This window comes from Lineus longissimus, chromosome 3 (genome assembly GCF_910592395.1).
Source record: "Lineus longissimus chromosome 3, tnLinLong1.2, whole genome shotgun sequence".
In the NCBI taxonomy this organism is placed as follows: domain Eukaryota; kingdom Metazoa; phylum Nemertea; class Pilidiophora; order Heteronemertea; family Lineidae; genus Lineus; species Lineus longissimus.
The window spans coordinates 22,531,112-22,553,183 of record NC_088310.1 but is presented as its reverse complement, the minus strand read 5'-3'; the positions used below and the strand labels follow the sequence as shown (position 1 = coordinate 22,553,183).

The 22,072-nt window shown below is 38.1% G+C and overlaps 2 protein-coding genes across 2 annotated transcripts; one reads left to right on the top strand and one right to left on the bottom strand.

The window, feature by feature from the left end:
• Nucleotides 1–527: 527 nt before the first annotated feature.
• Nucleotides 528–18,095, top strand: LOC135484259 (neo-calmodulin-like). The gene is made up of 5 exons (XM_064765569.1): nucleotides 528–648; nucleotides 2,423–2,453; nucleotides 11,635–11,778; nucleotides 14,762–15,001; nucleotides 15,162–18,095. The coding sequence occupies exons 1-5, from the start codon at nucleotides 646–648 to the stop codon at nucleotides 15,182–15,184; spliced, it is 441 nt and encodes a 146-aa protein (XP_064621639.1). The 5' UTR covers nucleotides 528–645; the 3' UTR covers nucleotides 15,185–18,095.
• Nucleotides 18,096–18,878: 783 nt separating this feature from the next.
• On the bottom strand, nucleotides 18,879–21,279 carry LOC135484258 (calmodulin-A-like). Its single transcript, XM_064765568.1, has 5 exons — nucleotides 21,213–21,279; nucleotides 20,752–20,779; nucleotides 19,646–19,789; nucleotides 19,232–19,474; nucleotides 18,879–18,953 (listed from the first exon to the last, which is right to left on the bottom strand). Exons 1-5 carry the CDS (start codon nucleotides 21,264–21,266, stop codon nucleotides 18,925–18,927), a joined length of 498 nt encoding a protein of 165 aa, XP_064621638.1. The 5' UTR covers nucleotides 21,267–21,279; the 3' UTR covers nucleotides 18,879–18,924.
• Nucleotides 21,280–22,072: the final 793 nt, after the last annotated feature.

Below are 22,072 nucleotides of genomic sequence, written 5' to 3'. Positions count from 1 at the left end.
GCTTCATTCCAAAGCTTTTCTGGTGAGTGTGGAGCTATTTGGTGCATTGGTACGTAGCTCTCATTTCGGTGCTGGCGCTGTTTTTAAACTTAAAGTGAGCCTGGAGTGATGTGCTATAAATTGTTAAATTTTGCCGTATTGTTTAGGGTCCGAAATTGTTTAGAGAGCACAACAATAACCAACAAATAAATACAATCGTCAAGCATTGGCGGATATGTCAGCTAGATCTGAATACTGTCAATACGTCTCCTCAATGAGTCGGTATGGTTACAATACATTTCTAATCTAATATCAAAGCACTTAGGCCTTACTTTATTGTCATGAAACAGCAAATGGAATCTGCCTTAGGAAGGGGAGACAGACTCAGCTACTTCGAGAAGTATCAAGTCCCATTGACCCAAAATTGCTAAACCTGGCACAACACTAGTGGTTTTGAGTTGTATCGATTGATTTATAATTGAGGTTGAGTGAGAGTACTTGGTGGCGCTGAGTGGCGCGGTTATTGGTTGTTACTTCGCCGCGGCCTCCCCTCTGTAACCAATGGTCCTTACTTGGTTCGCATAGCGACGTGTGAAGCCATATAGATAATAAAATCGTAGGGAACGGATCAGACGCAGGGACACTGTCGGAATATATCAAAGCAAAATGGTAAGTTATTTTCGATTTTAATATATATAGGGTATTTTATATCGGAAACTTATAAATCATTAAGTCACCGGGTTGCACGTTGATACTTTTAGACATTATTGCCGGAGCTGTTTTTAATGTGTTTAAGTGGCAAAGTGATGGGCGGGGTTTTCCGCCATAGTTTTTCCTGCACCTCAATATATACTCGTTGTTTGTCGGCTTTTTTGTGAGAGAAATTGTGTCCATATGCCTTCTTTCAAGATTACGAGAATACTGACATCCCTATAGGTAACCAATTTGATTGTATTTTTAAAAGGAGTTTCGACGTTGTTTTTATAAGCGCTGCTAAGTTCTTTCTGTGTGGTTGGGTGGTCGACGCAATATTATGTTCGCTGCGTCCAGCTTCATCTGCATGCAGAAGTATGATCACATAGATTCGTCCAGGCCACGAATCCATGACTTTTGGTACATCAAAGTCAACTCCTAAAGTGAAACAAACAACTCGCCTGTTATTGATGGTTAATCGGTCGAAGCATGTTTCTTCAAGCCTTCGCTTTCGCACGTAGTTGCCATTTATCAACCAACACCTGCATCATCATATTACATGTAAACTCGGAATCGTTAAAGAGACGATACGGACACTTTTGTGTGTACAGTCCGTATCAATTATCTGCCTAAAGCCCACTATCATTCAACCAACGCTGTGCAATGTTCAAGTGGTTAAAACTTCGCTCGAAGTAGCAAGACGTTAGCGAATACGTTCGTATAATTTATGTTCACATAATCTCACTTTTCTGGAACCGAAACTGTCCAGTGTTCCTTTACAAGTGGTAAAAGTTTCGTCCAAAGTAGCAATACGTTTGTGTATACGGCTCCGTATGATTTATTTTCTGCTGTACCATGACCCCATTCAATCTCTTCAAATGGTTAAAGTATCTCCCGGTGTAATAAAGCAACATTCCAGGCCTCAAAAGGGCGGTTTCTTTTCGCCATAATGTTATCCAGGGTTTTGACCTCAGTGAACACAATCCCCCTCTCTGACTGTAGGATATAACTAAAACACATCTTTCTACTTACAATAATGTTACCAGCTCGTTTTCAAGAGATGCAATATCGGTAATTTTGATTTCGATCACATAAGATGTGATATATACCGTTGCTAAGGAACCAATCCACAGTTGAAAAAAGATGAAAGCCAGTCTCATCTCTCCCGCAGGGCTTTGTCGCGGATTCTACCGTATTCCTTTGGTTTTTACTCTGGTAATCGCACGCAGTGACGTCCATTGCTTGTTGTACTAGTTTTTGTGCTAGGCGGTACCAAAATGGTATTCCATTTTCGCCTTGAAAACGTTGTTGATTGCCTTCTTCGGGTTTTTAAGTAGCATCTTAGCCACATTGCTGTTGTGGTCCTCGATTATGTCAAAAATATAAAGAAAATTCCTTCACCTAGTTCAAAACATGATGTAAATGTTCTTGAAGACTCTTGACATTGATTTTGGTTTTAATCCTTCAGAAGTTTCCAGTGAATTTACTTGAGCTTGATGCTGAGACGTGTGGGGAATGTTAATCACCAAGATTTTAGTGGGCTGTTCTCATCATTATTTTACATCACCAGAATTGATTGCTTTTACTCGAACGGGTCAATAGCAGTTTCCGGGTCAAGCCCTCCCCAACATCCAATGGACCTACCGCTACGTTTGGTTAACAGCTTGATTTTTTACTAGGACATGTTATACGTCAAAGACGACCATAGTACGATTTTACTGGCACTAAGCAGTAATTCTTTTCTTTCCAGGCAAAACAGCTAACTCAGAAAGAACGCGATGGTAAGTCTAACAGAGTTTACGGTGGCTTGGAAAGGACATCACATGATTTTTTTTTTCAACATAATTCGATAAGTTGCCATAAATTTCTGTCACTCCCCGAAAACCAACAGGTAAAGTAGAAGTCTGATCCATTTTTTTCATAATTTGACGATACTATCAATCAATAGGATTAGTTGGAACAAATTACCGTATCAATTGCACGTTAACTTGCTTACGTTTGATGTAAATAAGTTTAATGAAACTTTTATTCATGCGCAGTCGAGTAAGTCTACTAAGGGTGAACTGTAACCGATCATGTTACTCCTGTAACTAATGATCCTTAACCAAACTGTCATCTCTGAATAAGATTGACGCACTATTGGTAGTCCTGACAACCGCGCGGACGCAACAGAGTTCAAGTGTGGGCTAAGAACCATCCATTTAGGGAAACTCTTGCGCTTATCAAGGTGCTTTTTCGGCAAGATATGATTGCCATTGTGGCGGCGTCGCCCAAGACAAGGATGAAATCGTGAACATATCAAAGAAAACCCGTCCAGGAAAACCAATTAATAATATGTAATGCGCTCACCGTATACCTTGACCTAACCTATTTAACTCTGGCATATTTCCTGGTGACCATTTTGCCAAAAAAACATCAAAATACGAAACGTGCAATCATCCTTTTCATCCACACTTCAATATTTCATAAAAATGACATATTAACCATTCTGGCATCTTTGCCTGAGTGCCGTCCCCATTAATGACCAAGGGGTCATTCATCCTGACACGATTGAGTGAATGCTCATATCGTATAAAAATATTATTGCGAGTCTCCATCACAAAGCTTCATTCTGCCCACTGCTCGTATTGATGATACGCACTTTAATTCCCATATTTTCACGACACTTGGGAAATTATTCCTTGATTTATCTGAGCAGTGTACACCATGGAGCCATGAATGACACTAAAATCGGCTCATCATTGATAAACGCTTTACCCTCGAATCGGTCAGTGCTGGTTGATGCTGGTAATGTAGTGGTGTCGTCCTTTTAAATTTATAATGATGAATGCTTTCGAATCTCGTGAATTACCCGCGCCCAGTTGTTTTTGTTATGGATAATTCATCGCAAGTGATGGCCCCATGTCGAGCAATGATGCTTTTCACCAGAATTAATATCAAATGACCGCATTTAATGGTCCATGCTTGACAAGTTATATGATCATTGTATACTCTTCTCGAAAATATGGTGGATAATCATGGTAAACAAAAATCTAGTATGAAGTTATTATGAGATGGCAGGTCTGACACACATTTTCTCGAATTTTAATACCTTAGTAAGATATGAAAAATATCATCCATGTGAAACACACGTGCATTGTGTTTATGTATACATGTACATGTAAATCAGTCCGAAGACCATATTCAAATGCAAAGAGAAAATAGCGGAGTACGTTAAGACTAATAACAACTGCTGTCTCACCAGATTTCGGCTGTGCGTTTCAGAGGTAAACATCAGTTGAAAATCTTATTTCCCACGCAATTGGTGGCCCTCTCATGGTCAAATACAATCGACATGCCTTTCTCATGTACATAACCAATCGATAACGCATTTGCCCTACCATGCAGGGCCGGCTGTATTTACCAGTTTTCACGAGTTTTTTTTCCTCGGTGCAGTTGGAATTCGCCGAATTCACCACACAGCTTTATCAACAAATGAAGATACCATAAAATTCTGGCATTCCACTGAGACCAACACGCAACAAACGCAAGAGCAATCAAATGAGTTTACTTTACTCATTGGTGTTTCAAACCAACCAGCAACATATATTTCAGTTGCAGTTTCTTAATCTTGAGGTTAATGTACAGATGTGTGTCGGTAAAAGAACAGGCAGCGTATATCATGATTGCAATCCGGAAACGGAATTCAACGTTTCTCCCCCTTGACCGCAGATGTGGTCTAGTAGCTTTGCTGTGTTTGCCTGTTTGAAAAAGGTAAAGAATGGTCTTTTATTTCAAATTACGTCATTGTCGCCCAACTTCCTTACATACACATCACAAAACATTCATCAATATGTACAAAGTGCCATACGAGCGGTAATTGTTCTTTCAAGTGTGAGAAAATATCCAATAATTATATTGTTATAATACCACTGAATCCCCCCATCGGGGTTAACGAAGTGTTTTGTCATCAGTTAATAATATCAAAATAGTGGGAGGAATTATCATCTTGATTTGGTGATGCAGTAAGCCTACGGAATACCCAATAACAGATATCGTATTTTCCAGCAAAAGGCCCCCTTGGAGGATTCCCAATGGAATTTGTGATACCTCTGGTGTTTTCCAATTGATTGATGCGTCACGATAGCATTGGCTTACTTAACTGTTCCACTTATCGATAAGCAAAATATTTTATCAATAGTCGGACTTGGTATTGAAATACAACCATTGAAAAAAAATTGTGTCAGATCAGTATTGTCAATTTCCAATCGGAGATTCCACTTGGTCTATATACGTCATTAGAACATATAGGTCTCTTGTTGCAAATAAATGATTTGATTGATTAATTTATAGTTAAACATCAAGGGAAAATACTGCCGTGTTAAAAAGAGAGAGAGGCAATTCCCTCGTGCATTGGATCATATATGATCAATTTCTTGTTTAAATATGGCATTTTAAAACTCGCACGTGGTATAATGTGCCTATTCGCCTCTTTTCTGTCCTGTAGTAGAATGGCTGGGATAGTTTATCGTGTTGGTATAGCTCACTGTGATTTAGAGGGAAACTTGGGTGTAGGATTTAGGTGACCATGCCTCCATACGCCTCCTCATGTAGCAAGAGACTAAATGCTGATCACTTATAACAAATATAATATAAAAACTAATTTCATGGCCTTTCCCAGCCACCGTAAACTTCCGATAGTCAACAACGAATCACTTTAATACATTACATATAGAAATAAGACTTCCCCATGGCCCAATGACTTACTTGCCCTGTGGAGGTGCCACACCTCACACGGCATGTAATATACACTAGCATGTAACGACACTAGACGATGTGTCATGTCTACCCAAGGTTTTGTCTTAGTTGAGTCCAATATACATCATTTCGAACCCCATTCAAATGCTTAAAGATACATGTAGTATCTTCAGCATGCTTTGTCATCTCACGGAATTCCCTTTGATGTTTTATGGAATACTGAACGAGACACCTGTAACGATTTCCATTTGTCATTGTTTGTTCAATCGATGAGTCAGTGTGTGTAGGCCTATTTCAATAAATGATTTATTGGTCCATAACTGTATTTTTTAAATAAGAATAAGAATATTTTATTTTGAAGAGGTGCGAGTGTTTGATAGCAAACTCGGTGATTGAGCCTTTGTCATTCATTATGTACATGAAAACCTTATGATACAATAACATTACCCAAAGTGGTGTGGTATAATCATTCCATAGATGAGGTATGTTTTAAGAAAGAATAACCCGTTTGCATCCAATGAGTATGCATATACGAGTGCGTGTATGGCTTTCACTAATGATATTACTGGTCTAAGTTATTTGAAATCAATTTTATCCTGAACCTGTCAAAAAAGCATTCATCCCACTTTATCGATCAACTCAATTACGACGAAGCAGTTCATTATGATCTGATATTAAGAAGTCAGTGATGACAACTACATGTTTCTGAACTCAAGAACATTGATTGTACGGGAGAAGAGACAAGATGCAGAACAACAGTGTCCTCATTGTTGAAACTGCAACTTACATGGAGTCATATTGATTATTTGCGATTTTATAGTTTTTTTTAATGTTTCGCGTTGATATCGACCACATCATCAGATATTTTAATAGTTTGGGTCGGTAACATGGCATCGACCCCGCTATTCATATTTAGCAGTGCTTTTTTCTTTGAATTATTATGATTCCACATTAAAATAATGAAGTGGTGTACCGTCAGCACGCTTTTGACATTCATTGTCTGTAAAATGCACATACATCAAATCTCAGACATTCCTTGATATTGGATCACTGACTTTGATGATACCATACGCGCGCCATTAGAGGTCTAATAATACATGTAGATGACATGGAAGTTGTGAGAATAAATGAAATAAAAAGTGGTTGGATGTTAACCTAAGTGTTTGCAAGTATTTACAATAGAAAGTCTGCTGTAAGGTAAATGTAATGGTAAACATGACCATTTACATTCTCTTCAACGGGGGAAGATAATAGTGTAGTTTAGAGATCATTTCGCTAACACTAATGCGTTATTAACCCTTATACTATAAACTACATGAAGGACAAATACGGTTAGACTTAACGTTACGTGAACTCATGCTGCTCGGTGTAGTCTCTTCAATGGAGCAGGTGGCAATTTAAAGCAAATATTGACGTCGGTGAAAATGAATGTATCATATTTAGTGACAATCATACCGTAGCATGAAATCAAACTCAGCGTTTATATAAAAACATATCATATTAACAGGACAAAACTGTCATCCCTGGTCTTTTTCACGTCATAAAAGTCATTAATCGTTGTTGAGATGGAAATTATGGTGCAAATGGTTCCGCTGGTGATGATAATCACGTTAAGTTATAAGTATCATGATCTGGACCTTTGCCGTCATGATAGATTGCAATTAGTGATGTGCCTCGTGCCTTTGAAATATGAGTTACATCAACGGCTCGCGTCAGAACACGAGAAGAGGGAGGAAATCAGGAGAAGGTAGAACTGCAGGTCCTACGGAGGGTGGAACTGGCCTGGCCAGAGAAGGTCGCGGAAGACCGTCACAAGCCACGTACGGGAACCCACAAAGGAACTAGCGGTCAGGAAGACCGGTGACCACTTGGAAGTGATCGGAAGAACAGGAGGTAAAGGAGATATGTATGGACTGAACACAAATTGAGAAACTTTCCAGGACCGGAGGAAGTGGCGAACCTTTGTGAGCAAAGCGCACTTGGAGTAAGTGAGTTTATGTAGGTCAAGTCAAGGCTAACACTGAAGAAGCATCATTAAACTTCTTTTTTTTAATAGTGGAATAAATTTGCGTGTGTGATAAAGATGAAAAAAGCGCTAAAAGGAGGTTTATAGACAATAGTAGTTACGACGTTATATTTTCAAGATGCCTATAGCTCTGAACTCGAAATCGCATTCACGTATGATTTCAATCAGCTGTGTACAGATAGCTTTACTTCGATAATGAAAAGAAGATCGATGTAAAACCGTGACGGTTTTACAAAATATCGACTAATTTACAAAACTTCTAGCTAGACCCATGATCATGTAAACAAGACTACTCATCTCGGATATGCAGTGACAAAGCACTCGCACTCACAAACTGAACAAAGACATTCTCGGGGATCATAAAGATAATCGACCAACCCAAAGAAATCGCTCTATTTTGCTGAGGAGTCGTGCCAATAAATCTATAGTCTCGTCCGAATACCAACGCTTTGATTGGTGCCAATCATCACCAACATGACCACACGTGACCTGCTTCCTCATTACTGTCACTTCCGTCACAAGAATCTTTCACTTAAATCTACCAGATCAAAGATTATTTCGATTCGATCTTCGATGAGTTTCACTGGTAATTACTTGCTTTTTACTCTCACAGGGTGGTTGTATAGCGGTGCTATATCAATCATGATGATATTTCAAACCCTCTACATCGCTACAATTCACAAAACATGTATAGAACACCGCAAATAGGCCTTCATTTACCAGTTAGTTGAAATAAATTTATGCTATCAAATATTCCATAATAAAACAAAATAGTCGGTGACAATCAAACATGTCAAAGGCAATAATGTGCTTTTTATCAAAATCGCAACACAAATACTCTATAGAGCTCTCTAGAAAGACTAACATTGTTGTTGATAAATACGAAGTGTTCCTTACGCCTGGAGATCTATATGTTCATTATTGGTAGAAAAACAGAATGCCCATTGTCAACCGAGAAACCCTGATGTTGTGTACAATGTTCATCATGGTGACCAACGCTTCCGCCAGAAGCAAACCAACATTCATTGGTTTCATTAAATTCGATTCCCGTCCTTCCCTTTTTTACACTCGGAGTACAGCTGCGTGCATTTTTAAGCATTGTGTTTAATTGGTATGTTTCGATGATTGTATTCATGATCGTAATGGTACTACTGCACCTGGTATGTCTGTGTTTAAAACTACCAACTGAAGACCTCAGACGGGTTATGGATGAGGGGTGGCGAAAAAATTTTGTATTGAATATTGTCCGCAACAATGTGGTCTTAAGAAGATTTGTTTTACGGAAGTCATGCAGTAAAATTCTGCATTGACTCTTTCAGGCAAAAACCGTCCCAACAGTAACTTATTATGGGACATTGCATGGAAATATGTATGTACACCTTTTATACACAACAACGTTCAGAAATGCCTGACAGTTTCATGTCGATACCACAGAACAACCTTGTCGTTGGGCTGGTTGCAATATTCGTTCAGTATTGTTATTGGTACTTTGCAACTGACAAGTGTTGGGTGGTTCAAACAGCTCGTCAATACTTTGTTTCAGCCTTCGGATGACACTCAGATTTGGCATATGAAAATAATGTACATGGTAAATTCAAACAGACGACGTCAAGAGGCAATTTTAGTTATGAAAAATGCGAAAAGAAGACTCGCTTCGCTTAACTGGTGATATTCGGAATGTTTCCAGACGCTTCAATCGCACTGGAGTGTGTTGTTCGTTCAATTTGAACTTATCATTATCGCTTTTAACTGTGCACGTTGGTATTTATTTGCGCCATTGAGGACAGTGAGAGCGTCCAGATGAACAGTTTTTCTGATAGGTTGGCATTCCCTTACATGTATATTGATGAACAAGCCACTGGGCATGTCTGATAAAATATATACTACATTAAACAGATGAAAGGAGAATACTCCCTACAGAAAACCTAGTGACGAACCTGATACGCAGTAGGAGAACGCTTAGATTCATAAATTGCTCAGTGTCCCCATGCCACTCGAGTGTCATTGCCATGATTGTGTACGAATATACGTTTTTTAAGCTAACTTGGCCACAATTTCGTGGTAAAATTGATGATTAATTGATGCTAACCTTCCGAAATCTCCTTAGGAATGAAATATCGAATACTATTAAGTGACTAGTCTTCTTATTTTTCTTCTTCCGGGTGCAGTAGCAGTACATTAAGGAGAATACTTTGCTGTTGGATTGAGAGTGTGTATAACTCGGTTAAAAAACGGCACCAGTGTTGAACAAACGTAGAGTTGACGAACTTGAAATTTGATGTTGTCGATAAGAGTTTAACTAGAACGAGTGCGTGCAGGATTAAATCATCTTCAGTCTTTTACATCATCATCTCTGCAAGGTTCGAACTGAAGCCCTCGGGAGTATTCTGGCTGACAACCTCTTGCGGTAGCAGGTTCCATTCCCTGTTTGTTCTTGGGAAGAAGCTGAACTTGGTGTATAATCGTTGGTTGTTTGCGGTATGAGAAAGAATTGGTATTTTTCTACATGTATCTTGACGTCTTTTTGGTAGACTTGGTAAGATGATCAATTTCATTGATGGAATTAGTGCTGCTAAATTAATGCCATACTAACCTACTGTTTACTCTACAATGCAGCTACACAAATCTCTTGAGCAATGTGACCAGGCGTGTTAATATCCAATTATTCTCCAACATCTCGCTCCAACTTGTTTACATGGCTTTGTCATCTCTCATAGATCAACATCAAACTCTCTATTCTGCAGTCGTACAATTTCTGAAATCGTACACAATCGGTTACTATGGAAATATGGGTCTAAAATGTTTACCCTGGCGCGTTTTGTGAAAATCAGTTTATATTCTACTTGCCACATACATAATCCATTGTCAGGTATTATTGTCATTGCATTGTGTCTTTCTAAACACCACTCGCCTGAAGGCACGACGAGCAACACAATAACTCCCTTTTGTTATCCGCAAGCAGCTGACGGAGGTAAGAGGAAAAAGCAGCAATCCTTGCGTTAACCCTCAGAAAGTAGATGGAATCTACTTCCTGAAGCCACATCAATGGCAGCAGCGATGGATTGTGTAACCAGAATCACATCATGTCTTTCAATATATGTTACTGATTCGTTAATTTCAAGTAACAATACAATACGATTTTTGATAAGGGGGCCAGTAGGAAATTTTCCAGATCCTGAACGAGAATCTTTGATTGCAACTTTCTCGTCAGCCAGATTGTTACTAACGTCTACACACAAGCACGATTCTAACAAGAATCTCAACGGGAAACACTGAAGAAGATTGAATGATCTTGAAGCTGCTTCGTATAGCCTTACACTAAGATAAACAATGCATGCAACTGTATAATGAAGCACCATGTAATTCAGACCCGAAGGCCGACGAATGACATGATGCTCTGTTAAAGAATCAAAGAATACCAAAACACTTCATATGTTTCTGTAGTATCGAATTTCGAAAGTGTCTTCATATCTTTCAGGCAACACCACTCTTTCTTTGAAGTTTATTATTTCCATTTGGATGTTGCCGTCGAAATGGCTTTGTCCCTTCGTCTTAAAACGTAATTAAGATAAGTGTTATGAGGTTTCGACGGCAGAAATACACAGTGCTGTCGGAACTGGATAACACCGTGTGTGAATGTGATGGTTCAATAAAACTATCTCTCCTGTACAATCCTGTACCATTGGAAACAATGCACATACAATTTCACGTCAATAAAATATTTATTTCCACTTTGTTCTGACAAAAACACAATACGCTTAATATGCCCAACTCGTTGGAAATGCTGATACCTCCTCTGGCGATGTGGTCATGTAAGTTGAGGCGTATAGGGAAACTTCGACATCAACATCATCAAATAAAGATGCCGTCCTGCATTTCAACTTCTGCTGAACGAACATTTTATCAACAGCCAAAGAAGTCCTTTTGCTTATCATGAACACATTTGACTCAACTATCTCTTTATCTATCTGATTTGTATTTCTTTTAAGCAGATCAACAGGTCTTAGTCTTACCGTCCAGAGACTTCTTCCACTATCTTTATTTAGGTGGAGCAAACCGAGAAAAAATTAATACGCCGTAAAAAATCAAATTGCAAAATGAAGGAGGAGCGCTATTTTCCCGTCCAGTATTACATTGTACATTCAGAATTTTCCTCATCAACTTTGAAACCTTCACATTTTCCCATTTCTGTCTTTCAGAATTCAAGGAAGCTTTCGACATCTTTGACAAAAATGGAGATGGAAAGATCACCAAGGCCGAGCTGGCCGATGTGATGACTCAGCTGGGCAAACGACCCTCTGATAATGTACTCACGGCTATCATTAATGATGTCGACGATGACGGTGAGTGAAATGAGGTTAAACAATTGGTCTAATTTCTGAGTTTTTTGCCAAAGGCTGAATGACTTGAAAATGATATGGCCCAAGTGATATGCTGTGTAAATCAGATTAGTATAATATCTGCTATTTTATTTACCGGAGAAGCAAATGCAGGAAGCATTAGGTGATAGATAGAAGCAGGTCTTTGAATTGAAAATGAGCACACAAGAGCAGCGCAGGCTTGCATCAAAGAAGAGATCCATGGTCGAGTTGGCGAATTCCTTAAAATGTATCATCCTAATGCGAATGCTATCGTGCGAAATGCTTTGGATGACAAGTCTTCCATCGATGACTTTTGTCAATAATGGCAAGGTCATGTCAAAATCGACCAACTGGCGACATTTCTGGGCATTCAATGTTGTGTAATGTATGAGATAGTTTGTGCTTCTGCACTCGTGTGGAAACCATGACTATTGAACAATTCGCGTCATCCTGAAAAATAAATGGTTGCCAATAACGAACAAAGGCCTCTTGTTGGTACTGTGTAGGCTGTCATTCTGACTGGCAAATACCTCTAGTACGTTCCATTTCAAGAAAATTTGCAGATTTTGTTAAATATTTAGCGGAGGAAATGTTAATCTAATGGTTTTATCATGATACATTCGTTCAGTAACACACCAGTTTGGGTTGAAACGTTCTGTATTTCTTATAACAGTACAAAATTCATAAAGTTGCACCTCATTTATTTTAATACAAATTGACGTTATATTTAATCATTCAACTAACTAACTGAATATCAATTCTAATACTGTGTTCATTACTTCATGTTAAATACTATTTCAACCATAAACTAGTTTGGTCGAAAGAGAACACAGCTCTCGACTTGAATTGATTTGATTTGAAAAGGGATAAAACTCCATGAGTTAGTAAAATTATAAAATTAAATGGGAACTATCAAGAAAAGGAGCCTTTTTAACTGCTGCCGAGGATTGGATGCTTTTGTATTTGAAGTTTAAATTATTCAAATGGTGTAGGCGTATCAGATTGTCAGGCATTTAAATAAGCATTTTTAGGGCTTAAAAGTGCACAATAGACAATGGAACAATAAACTGACAATGGAACAATTAACTTGTAAAAAAGCCCTTTATTTCGGAATTTACAATACTTGGTACAGTGAGTAATAATATTGGCAAAATGCATCGCACCTGGCGAGGCCAAACCCGGGAGCTGCTGAGATGTAGTAGCTCAGGGAGATTGTGAACAGCGACTTATCAAGGATCCGTGTACGTATAAGGCGGATAAAACTCTGTAGAAAGAGGACGAATTTTGTGTTAATTTCTTTCCGAATACGTACATGATCCGTGATAAGTCCCTGATCTCAATCCTCCTACAGGTCTCTCAAGGTGACAAGCGAAACACAATAAATAGATACTGTGTCGACGCTATTGCCCGTGGAAGGGCGCCTGTACAAATGGCCTATCCAATGTGCAATAGACTTTTGTGAAACAGACCTGCAAAAGCAGCTAAGATAGCATCAACACAGTGTATATAAAAGCAGTAGTCCAGAAATGATCAAAAGACACCATTACATGTATGTGCTGTCCGAGTGAATGGCATATACACTGGATAGTCACACGCAGGCGAACACAATGAATGCCAGTCGAGCAGTGATTTTATTTGGTTCACAATAGCTCCACCCGTCATACATGGTCAGATTACACGCCCCATTCATAACACGACAAATTGCAATTACGGTACTGTCCATTTCACAAAATCGTAGACTTCAATTGGCGCAACATTACGAGAATAACAAAAATGAAGTGTAAATATTAACTGGTTGTTGAAAGAACAAGGATCTGAATGGATATTGAGATTAGTCTTTCATTATGTCCAAAACGTAGAAACGTGCACAAAACCAGACCCTCTATGTATTGGTCCGCAAGGGTATGCTATCCCTTTTTGGAGGACAAAGATTTTATACAGCTTATAATGTTTCCCTTGGCCATAACTCTATCCTGGTGAAGGAGGATGTTGTTTCAATAGAGAGGTTGCGCACCCTTCCGACGCCGACTCCACTCCGACTTCATCTCAGAGGTTGAATTACTGCTATCTAGTGGTATATTGGATTCTTTTAAAGAACGTTTTCATATTGATATTCCACCTACATCTTTATAGTAGTATACTTTTTAAAATTCCCGATAAGACCTATATAACGAAGTCTTTACCCAAGTCGGAGGACATCACCAAGACTTGGAATGCGACCACATTATTTCCAACTATCCAGAATTAAAAATATCATTTTGCAGGTAGACCTTGTTTATGAATGTAAAAACGTTCGTTAGTACAGTTGAATCGGAGTTGTCATTAGACGCCTGTAATTTAATATCGAAGATGAAGTCGGAGTCTGAATTGTAATCAATGCGTAACCTCAGTAATGTGTCCCGGTATACGTGTAGAAACCAGGCCTGGTTTCATATATTCGACGAATAGGGTTTCAAAGAATTCGATGTTGCCTTCTACAATGGTTGGTATGGATGTGCAGCGACTCAATGGTCATGATGGTTACTGGTATATAGAAGTGCTCTTAACCTCAGTTAGCATTGGTGTGAACAGAACCTTTCTCATTCTTTTTATAATAAACAATGAAGGGTTATGTGTGTATACACGTATATATGACAACTTGATCTTTTTCGTAGTCTTTTAGGAAATAACTTCCTGCAATAAGCATCTACTTCAATGGCCGTGGACGTACATAGTGAGCTACATCAATTTCACTATTTACTTTTTCAATAGAAATAGAAATCACTAGTACCAATCACGGACTTTGAAAGACCCACAAAATTTCTCCGAATTTGGGCATAAAAGGGAAGTATTTTGGCTTTCAGCTAAATTGGACCTGCATAAAGGACTTAGCTTTCTTAAAAGGGAATTAATTGCTCTGGCAAATTTTCAGCACCCTCCCATTTCAGCCAAGATTATTTATTCTATTCTATCACGTTTCTTTCAGGAAGTGGTTGTATAGAATTTGAAGAATTCATCACCATGATGCTGAAGTACATGAAGAAGCCCGAAAAAGAGGACATTGAGGCCACATTCAACTCATTTGACGTAAATCACGACGGTAAAATAGACAAGGAGGAGTTAAAGAAGGCCATGGAGACACTGGGTATCAAGTTTACTGATGAGGAGCTCAAGCAAATGATCAAGGAGGTGGATGAAGATGGGGATGGAGAAATTAACTGCGATGGTAAGGCAAACATGTCTACCATAAACCATGTACCATGCCTGAGCAGTGCAACGCCTTCAAAGAAAAAAATCATGACCTGTTACATACGGTTATCTAAAACGATGCTTTGCTTTTACCCATCATTTTCTGAGCGACAAGTAACAATGTTTTTCCTTTGCAGAATTTGCGAAGCTTATACGCTAGCTGATGTCACACCAATTTCCCTAGTGATGCAAGGATCTTGATGGAAGGATCAGGAGGAAGACAAGTTGCTGTGTAAATAAACGTAATACTACATGGTGCTTCTGGCTACATGTACCTAAATCAATTTTTACAATTCCGAACATTCTTTAATTCTTTCGTTTCATTCTAATCATGCGCCACCATGTATATTCAACTGCATACTATCTCAACGTGCCTTTTATATTACTGAAGCGTGCTAATAAAAGCGTACACACCCATTGCTAGGAAATCCTTTAAATTCAGCTGAGGGGTTCGATATTGACCATTGATGTCCGTTAAAAAACTCGATGGATGCATAATTATATATATCCAGTAGCATGCTCCATACATTGTATGGTTACTGGCTCGTCACATTAATGAAGCTTGTGATACCTCCTTATGTCAGTGACCAATTATAGGTAATAAAAACAATAACCATAATTCGCCTGAAGTTTACAAGTTTACCAATTGTTCATATGTATAAAGGCTTTGCATGCGCCATTCTAGATTTTGTTGGTAAAGTTATAATTGGTTCATGATATCTAGCATGGCTATCACTATCATTCGAATGTTTGAAGCACAAAACTTATCACTTTATTGATACATGTACCATTACACCTTAGATATATACAATGTACAACCAGTTTCAGCCTTTAGTAACTCATTATTATATGTTTGACGGTTTGAGAAACAAACTAGACAATGAAACTTCTGAATCGTGAGTATATAAATCGTTATGTATATGCATATTGAGCAATGTAAAATGCTTTGATATTGTTTCTTTAATTTCAATGTGGAGATTATCTGGAGAATTTGGGAAATATTAGTATATTCCACCATTTAAAATTACGTCGAGGTCGGGTTGCACCCGACAATTGAAGGTTTCTTGTCGTGTTAAACAAAAACTGAGCTCACAAGTTGTTTTTGGGGCCAACGCATGATCATTGAGTTCAGAACTGATGGGGATTCATGAATTCAAATGAAACTCACAGATGCGAACTCAATTGTCAAACACATTTTTTTACGCATATGGATGAAATAACAATACGAAGCTTATTTTTTGTACACACTGTCATCAGCAAGTCTCGCTACTCGGGGTGTCCATTTCTCAAAGTCGCGGCACAAACCGATTTTTCGTTGGATAAAAAATTGCAGCATCTCATTTCGATCGTCTGATACATTCTGACCAAATTAGCCAGATATGATGTTCATGAGACAAAAGACGATTAGAAGAAGCACGAAATCGAGTACTTGTACGTGTACTTTAATTCATAACGTACGTTTTAATAAATACTGGAGTATGAAGATTGGTGGAGCTAATCTATATTATGCAAGTCTACATAAACTTAGCTGTGTAGACCAAGAACATTTCTTTCAAACGCGTCGTTTTCTTTTAGAAAGAAGATCATATAGGTTATTACGGAGCTTCAACTCTCACTCCTAAAAGTGATCGAAATAAGTATCCCATCATTCCAGTTTTTCTTTTGGTGTCAAGACCCAACCAGATAATTTCCACAGGGAAAGTGTAGTGTCATATCCAGTTACCCAGTACAATTTTTAATCGACGCATATAATGTTTGTAAAATATTATCGGATTACTAGTTACAGATCTAGCGCTGTGCCAGTATCTAAGTGTAGCGATAGTAATTTTTAATTGGAAATAGATAACTGAGCTTTGAAATATTGAAATCATTTAATCAATAATTCTTAATACCCAAAGAATTCTTATGTCTTTGAACGGAAAATCTCTTCTGCAAAGATCGCTCTAGAAATATGGTATATTCACAGTGCATCCAAGGCTTTATCAGCACCAGTGAGAGACGAATTAGTAAGTTGAGTTTTCTGCAATTTCAGTCTGACGGACTGTTTTTTTCATCAATTTTATATATTGTTGTGCGTTGTTGACTTGATGGATGCATATGGTATAATTTGTTTTAAAGATAAAAACCTAGCCGGGTTTGTACCCAGTGTTGTTTACCATACATATTGTTGTGTCGTGATTTCAGTTTAAGCCACATTTCGTATTATGTAAAAAGGGATGCAGGTAGATGAAAAAGTACATTTGACTCCTCGCAAAGCGTCAGATATTTATCAAATATTTTTCAATGAAAATAATGTTCAGCTTTTATCAAAGTTGATCAAACTTTGATCAAAGAAAATATCATTTTTTACAAGCAAAGTTCGATATGTATAATGTCCAGTAATGAAAAAAATACATGTTTGACACCAAATCCATCTGCCAGACAGATACCTGAGGAGCAACACCAGATGCAGTGGCTAACTCTCACACCTGTATGACCTGAGTGACAATGTGCATGTACTTCGATGAGTTCTTAACTTTCAGCAATAACCATAAGGACACGTGATGTCAAAAAGATTTGACTTTTTGTCCACTGATGATGGCTAGTTAATACAAAATATTCAATTGGTTTATGCAATTCAAACTCCGCTTGCGATACACTATATTTACAACCCGTATTGTCAATATTCACTTCTGTTAGCGTAGATCATGCTTGATTCCATGGGAAAATTTTAGGTGAGCTCAAATGCAAATTGCGATCTTTGAGATTTTCAAGCGGCTTATATTCTTTTCTTTTTTTCTTGTCAAAAGACCATCAAATATATTGTGTTGTTATATGTAACGGTGGTCGAGAATCAATAAACAATTAGGATCGAAAGCAGTTTAGCAAGCTAGACCACAAATCTATACCAAACTACTATCTATCAGATATCAGAAAGAGGGAGATAGAACTGCATTTCTTCAATATGTATGTCATATCGTTAATATAATAGTATAGTGTAGTGTATGCCATTGTTAAGATGGTCTATTCAAAGATTTTTACATTTATGATCAAGTATATCAATTCTATACGAATAAACACTTGTGTGATGACACGAATCATGGTTTATCATTCCCGTGGGATGTTTCAAAAAAGAATAGAGTTACTAGGTTTTTTTCAGAGCATTTTTCGAAGAAGAAACAGACATCACAGATATGTAACCACTTCCGTGCAAAGTAAAGTCTGCTCCAAACTCACTGTTTAGTTATCGGATGATTCTGCCAAAATGACTCTGAGTCCATCAAATGGAAAGGGGACACCAGATGAATTCATTCACATTAATTTTATTCACAATATATACACAATAAATGTTGCGCCTTAAGGACACGCGTCAGGAAAAGAGCAGTACGGCTTGATAGGCCTGAAATGGTGAGACAATCCTGATAAATTTTTTTTTAGATCGCATTTAGTTTCATGTACGTCTACATTGTTCATTCTTTACAAGATTATTGTAAGCTTTCTTAGTTAGGATGCAACTAAGAACCTTATGATTTCTTGTTAAGAATGTACAATCATGGGCATGTAAACTATGAGTCTATTAAGAATTTTAAACACGTTTAGTAACCTTTTTTTACAGTCATGTACATTCCTTGGATGAGCAGCTTCCATCACCAATTTGAACATCCGACACAATTGTTGATGCAGCTTTAAGATGATTTCAGACCGAAAAAGGTCGGTGAACTGTTCAACTTGGTAAAGCTCTTACCAACTGCACCGCTAGGTCCATTTTAAGACTGAAGTTGATATGGGAAACAGTGATCGCATCCTACGATTCCAACTTTGAAGAAAACAACGCTCCTTTTTGAACAACGCCTTTCTTATCCGCAACATGGAACCCGTCACACGTTTCCGCAACGCTTCGTCCGTACGATAATGGCACTCTCACTTCGTCGCCAACATCTTTGTAAACTCTGAAAATACATTATTACGATTTAAAAGGTGTACTGGAACTTAATGTCCGTTTTTTTTATTTTACAATGATCCTGATCGTGAGATTAGAAACATTTTTGCATGACTTCAGTTAGAACGATATTCACACATATCCACATCATACCATCCGAAGGAAAACATTGGAGTAGGGCATGTAGAGTCTTCGGATTTTGACAGAAATAGTAATTCGTTCTTCTTTCAATTTGGGATTGCTTGAAAACTACTGTTGCAGTGTGTTGATTGACTTCATTCAGCGTACCTTCGTAAAAGATCTGCCCATCTCCATCCAAATCTGCCTCCGATATCATTTCATCTACCTCTTCCTGTGTCATCTTGTCCCCCATTGAGGTCATGATCCGTTTCAGGTCGTCCGCCATGATGTAACCGCAACCCGTCTTGTCAAATACCTTAAATGCTTCTCTGATATCCTCCTCGCTTCCTTCATTATCCATTTTCTTCGCCATCATGACGACGAACTCCTCAAACTCGATTTTACCATTACCTGCAATACACACGTCAGTACAAATACGTACAAAGTTGTACCTATAAACAATGATAGAGACCGAGTACGTTTTTACAGACCTTGGCTTTTTATATACCGCTTTTCGAAATCGTGACCCAAGGATAGGTTTCGAACCAACGACCTCTCAGTTACTGCACCTGATGAACCTACCGTCAGAATCCGCCTCTTTGAGCAGCACAGCAAGTTCCTCTTCCGACATATTGTGACCTAACGAAGCCATGACTGTCCCCAACTCGGAGGCTGTGATCGTACCGTCACCATCCTTGTCGAACACAGAAAACGCCTCTCTGAACTCTGAAAGTGAATGGATTTTTCAAGATCACTTGAGAATCAATATGGAGATCGTGTCGGTCATCATCAGCTCGGTTTTTATGACTCACTATATATTTTGTCAAACACTGGCTTAATGAGGTATCGTCTTAACTCTAAAAAGAGCATCGGATACAGGCCATTTTTAGGCACGCCTCTCTTTTCTTATAGTTATGTAATTTGGAAATACTGTAGTGGGCCGGGGTCGAATTAAATCCCGGAATCAAAGGTATCGTAGGAATCACTCTCGAAGGTTTTTCCCATTGTTCGGCATGGTAGGTAAAGGAGGATTTATGATAATCCGTTAATCTCTACAAAGGAAAGTGCAACCACTTTATATTAGCTTTTATGAGGTGCAATAACGACACATGGTATAATATTACATTGGTCTTGATAAATAAAGGGCTAAACAAATTATGGCACACGCTTTAGTAGCAGGGCTGTTGAAAGCTTTATGGTAAGAGAGAATATGACATTTTGGTCATAAATAAAGGTGGCCCTACATCGTGAAAACTCTTGTATAATCGAAGATTTCTTTGATTGGCAATAAAAATGTTTAACAACTTGTTAAACATGTTCGCCTACAAGAATGGTAAATACAATAAAGATGATATGAAATGCTATATACTGCCAATCAAACAATAGCCCAGTTTATATTTACCAAAGACATGCCGACGGAGGCCTATGCACACTTTTTAACAATAATTTAGCTCAAAGCATGTTGTCTTTAAATTACTATAGCTCAACACCTGCATGTGCATTTGGAGGTTAACAAGAGATTGGCTCGAATTTAAAAAAAAGTATATCCGCTGCTACATGTAAAGTAAGACTGTGAAAAACTGAACTAAAGGAAAGGCTCGTGCGCTTCAGACATTGATCACACATCAAATCACGATAAAAAAAACCCACCAATATCAAACCTTTATAACAAATCATGTCGATCTTACCTGCAATCTGGTCTTCTGATAAAGAAGCCTAGAATGAAGTCGAACATATTGTTAGAACAACGACATGACATAGTGTAACTTAATGCATTTCATCAAGAATTGATAAAGAATAGTCTTTATCAGGTCTTGATTTTATATACAAATTAGAAAAGGAAAGAGAACGAACAAAACCAACAACTGTCATGCGGTGACTTCCTTATCTATGCATAAGCGCTGCCAAGAAGACGTTAACAAAACCACAGCAGCAATAATGGTGATATTCAACCTTCAGCTGTTAGAAAGTACTACATCAAGTATATTGCATGCAAAACTTTTGGTTATGAAATGTAGAGGTACATAATGCAATAGGAGTATCAGTAGCGAGGTTGAAAACAGCGGTACATGTATTTTTATCCCGTATAAGGATCTGTAACTGAAGTCGTCACTGATTTCAACATCCCTTAATAATCTGGCGTACTTACAATGAAAGCCTCTGGGTCATCATGGACATTCACAGTGGTTGTCGGTGCCGTCATTTTTCTGCTGTAGCTCTTAACCTTCCATAGTAAACACTCGAGAAAAATTGAAGTTACACGGATTCGTTCGTGGGAACCACGTCAATGCAGCCAAAATGTATCCCAACTATAGCAACGAGATTTTTAAAACCTTATGCAAAAGAACTCTCGCAATGTCTTCAACAAATTTGGTGGTTAATTTTATAACGGACTGCAAAAAAGACTCGCGTACTAAGATTTTCGACCGTCCCGTTCAATATCCAAATCTTATGTATTTATTATTATATACTTCCACATTCAATGGTTAGCACTCGATTTTTACCAAAGCACGAGAGGTCATTAGCAGGTTCGTGACCCTTATGTAACAGTCCTACACAGCGTTGCGTTCGGCCAACGCAACGGCATTGCTAAGTCTTAATACGCGGTGAGAAAATGATCGGTAGGTCATGTGTGGAGTAAGTATCTTGATATGCTTTGCTCGAAACAATTTTACCTTTCTTAATATGAGTGAAAAAAAACAGTGCTTGGATTACACCAAGATTATTAGCTCTTAGCCCTTGTAAATCGTTTATAAATTTGACAAAGTTATGCAAAAAAATCTAAAGATCTGAAAAGTATCAGAAATAATTTGGGCTAAACGGATGATTTTGGGATATGTAACAACATGGACAATGTCTGTTTCATTAGCTTGTTCACTTTAATACACTAAATGTACAGCATTAGAAATCCAGTTTGCGTAAGATTTCTGGTTCCATTTCGTTCCGAGACAAAAGTGATCAATCAAAAACGGTTTCGAGAACAGTTCCTTGTGGGAACCTACACGTACC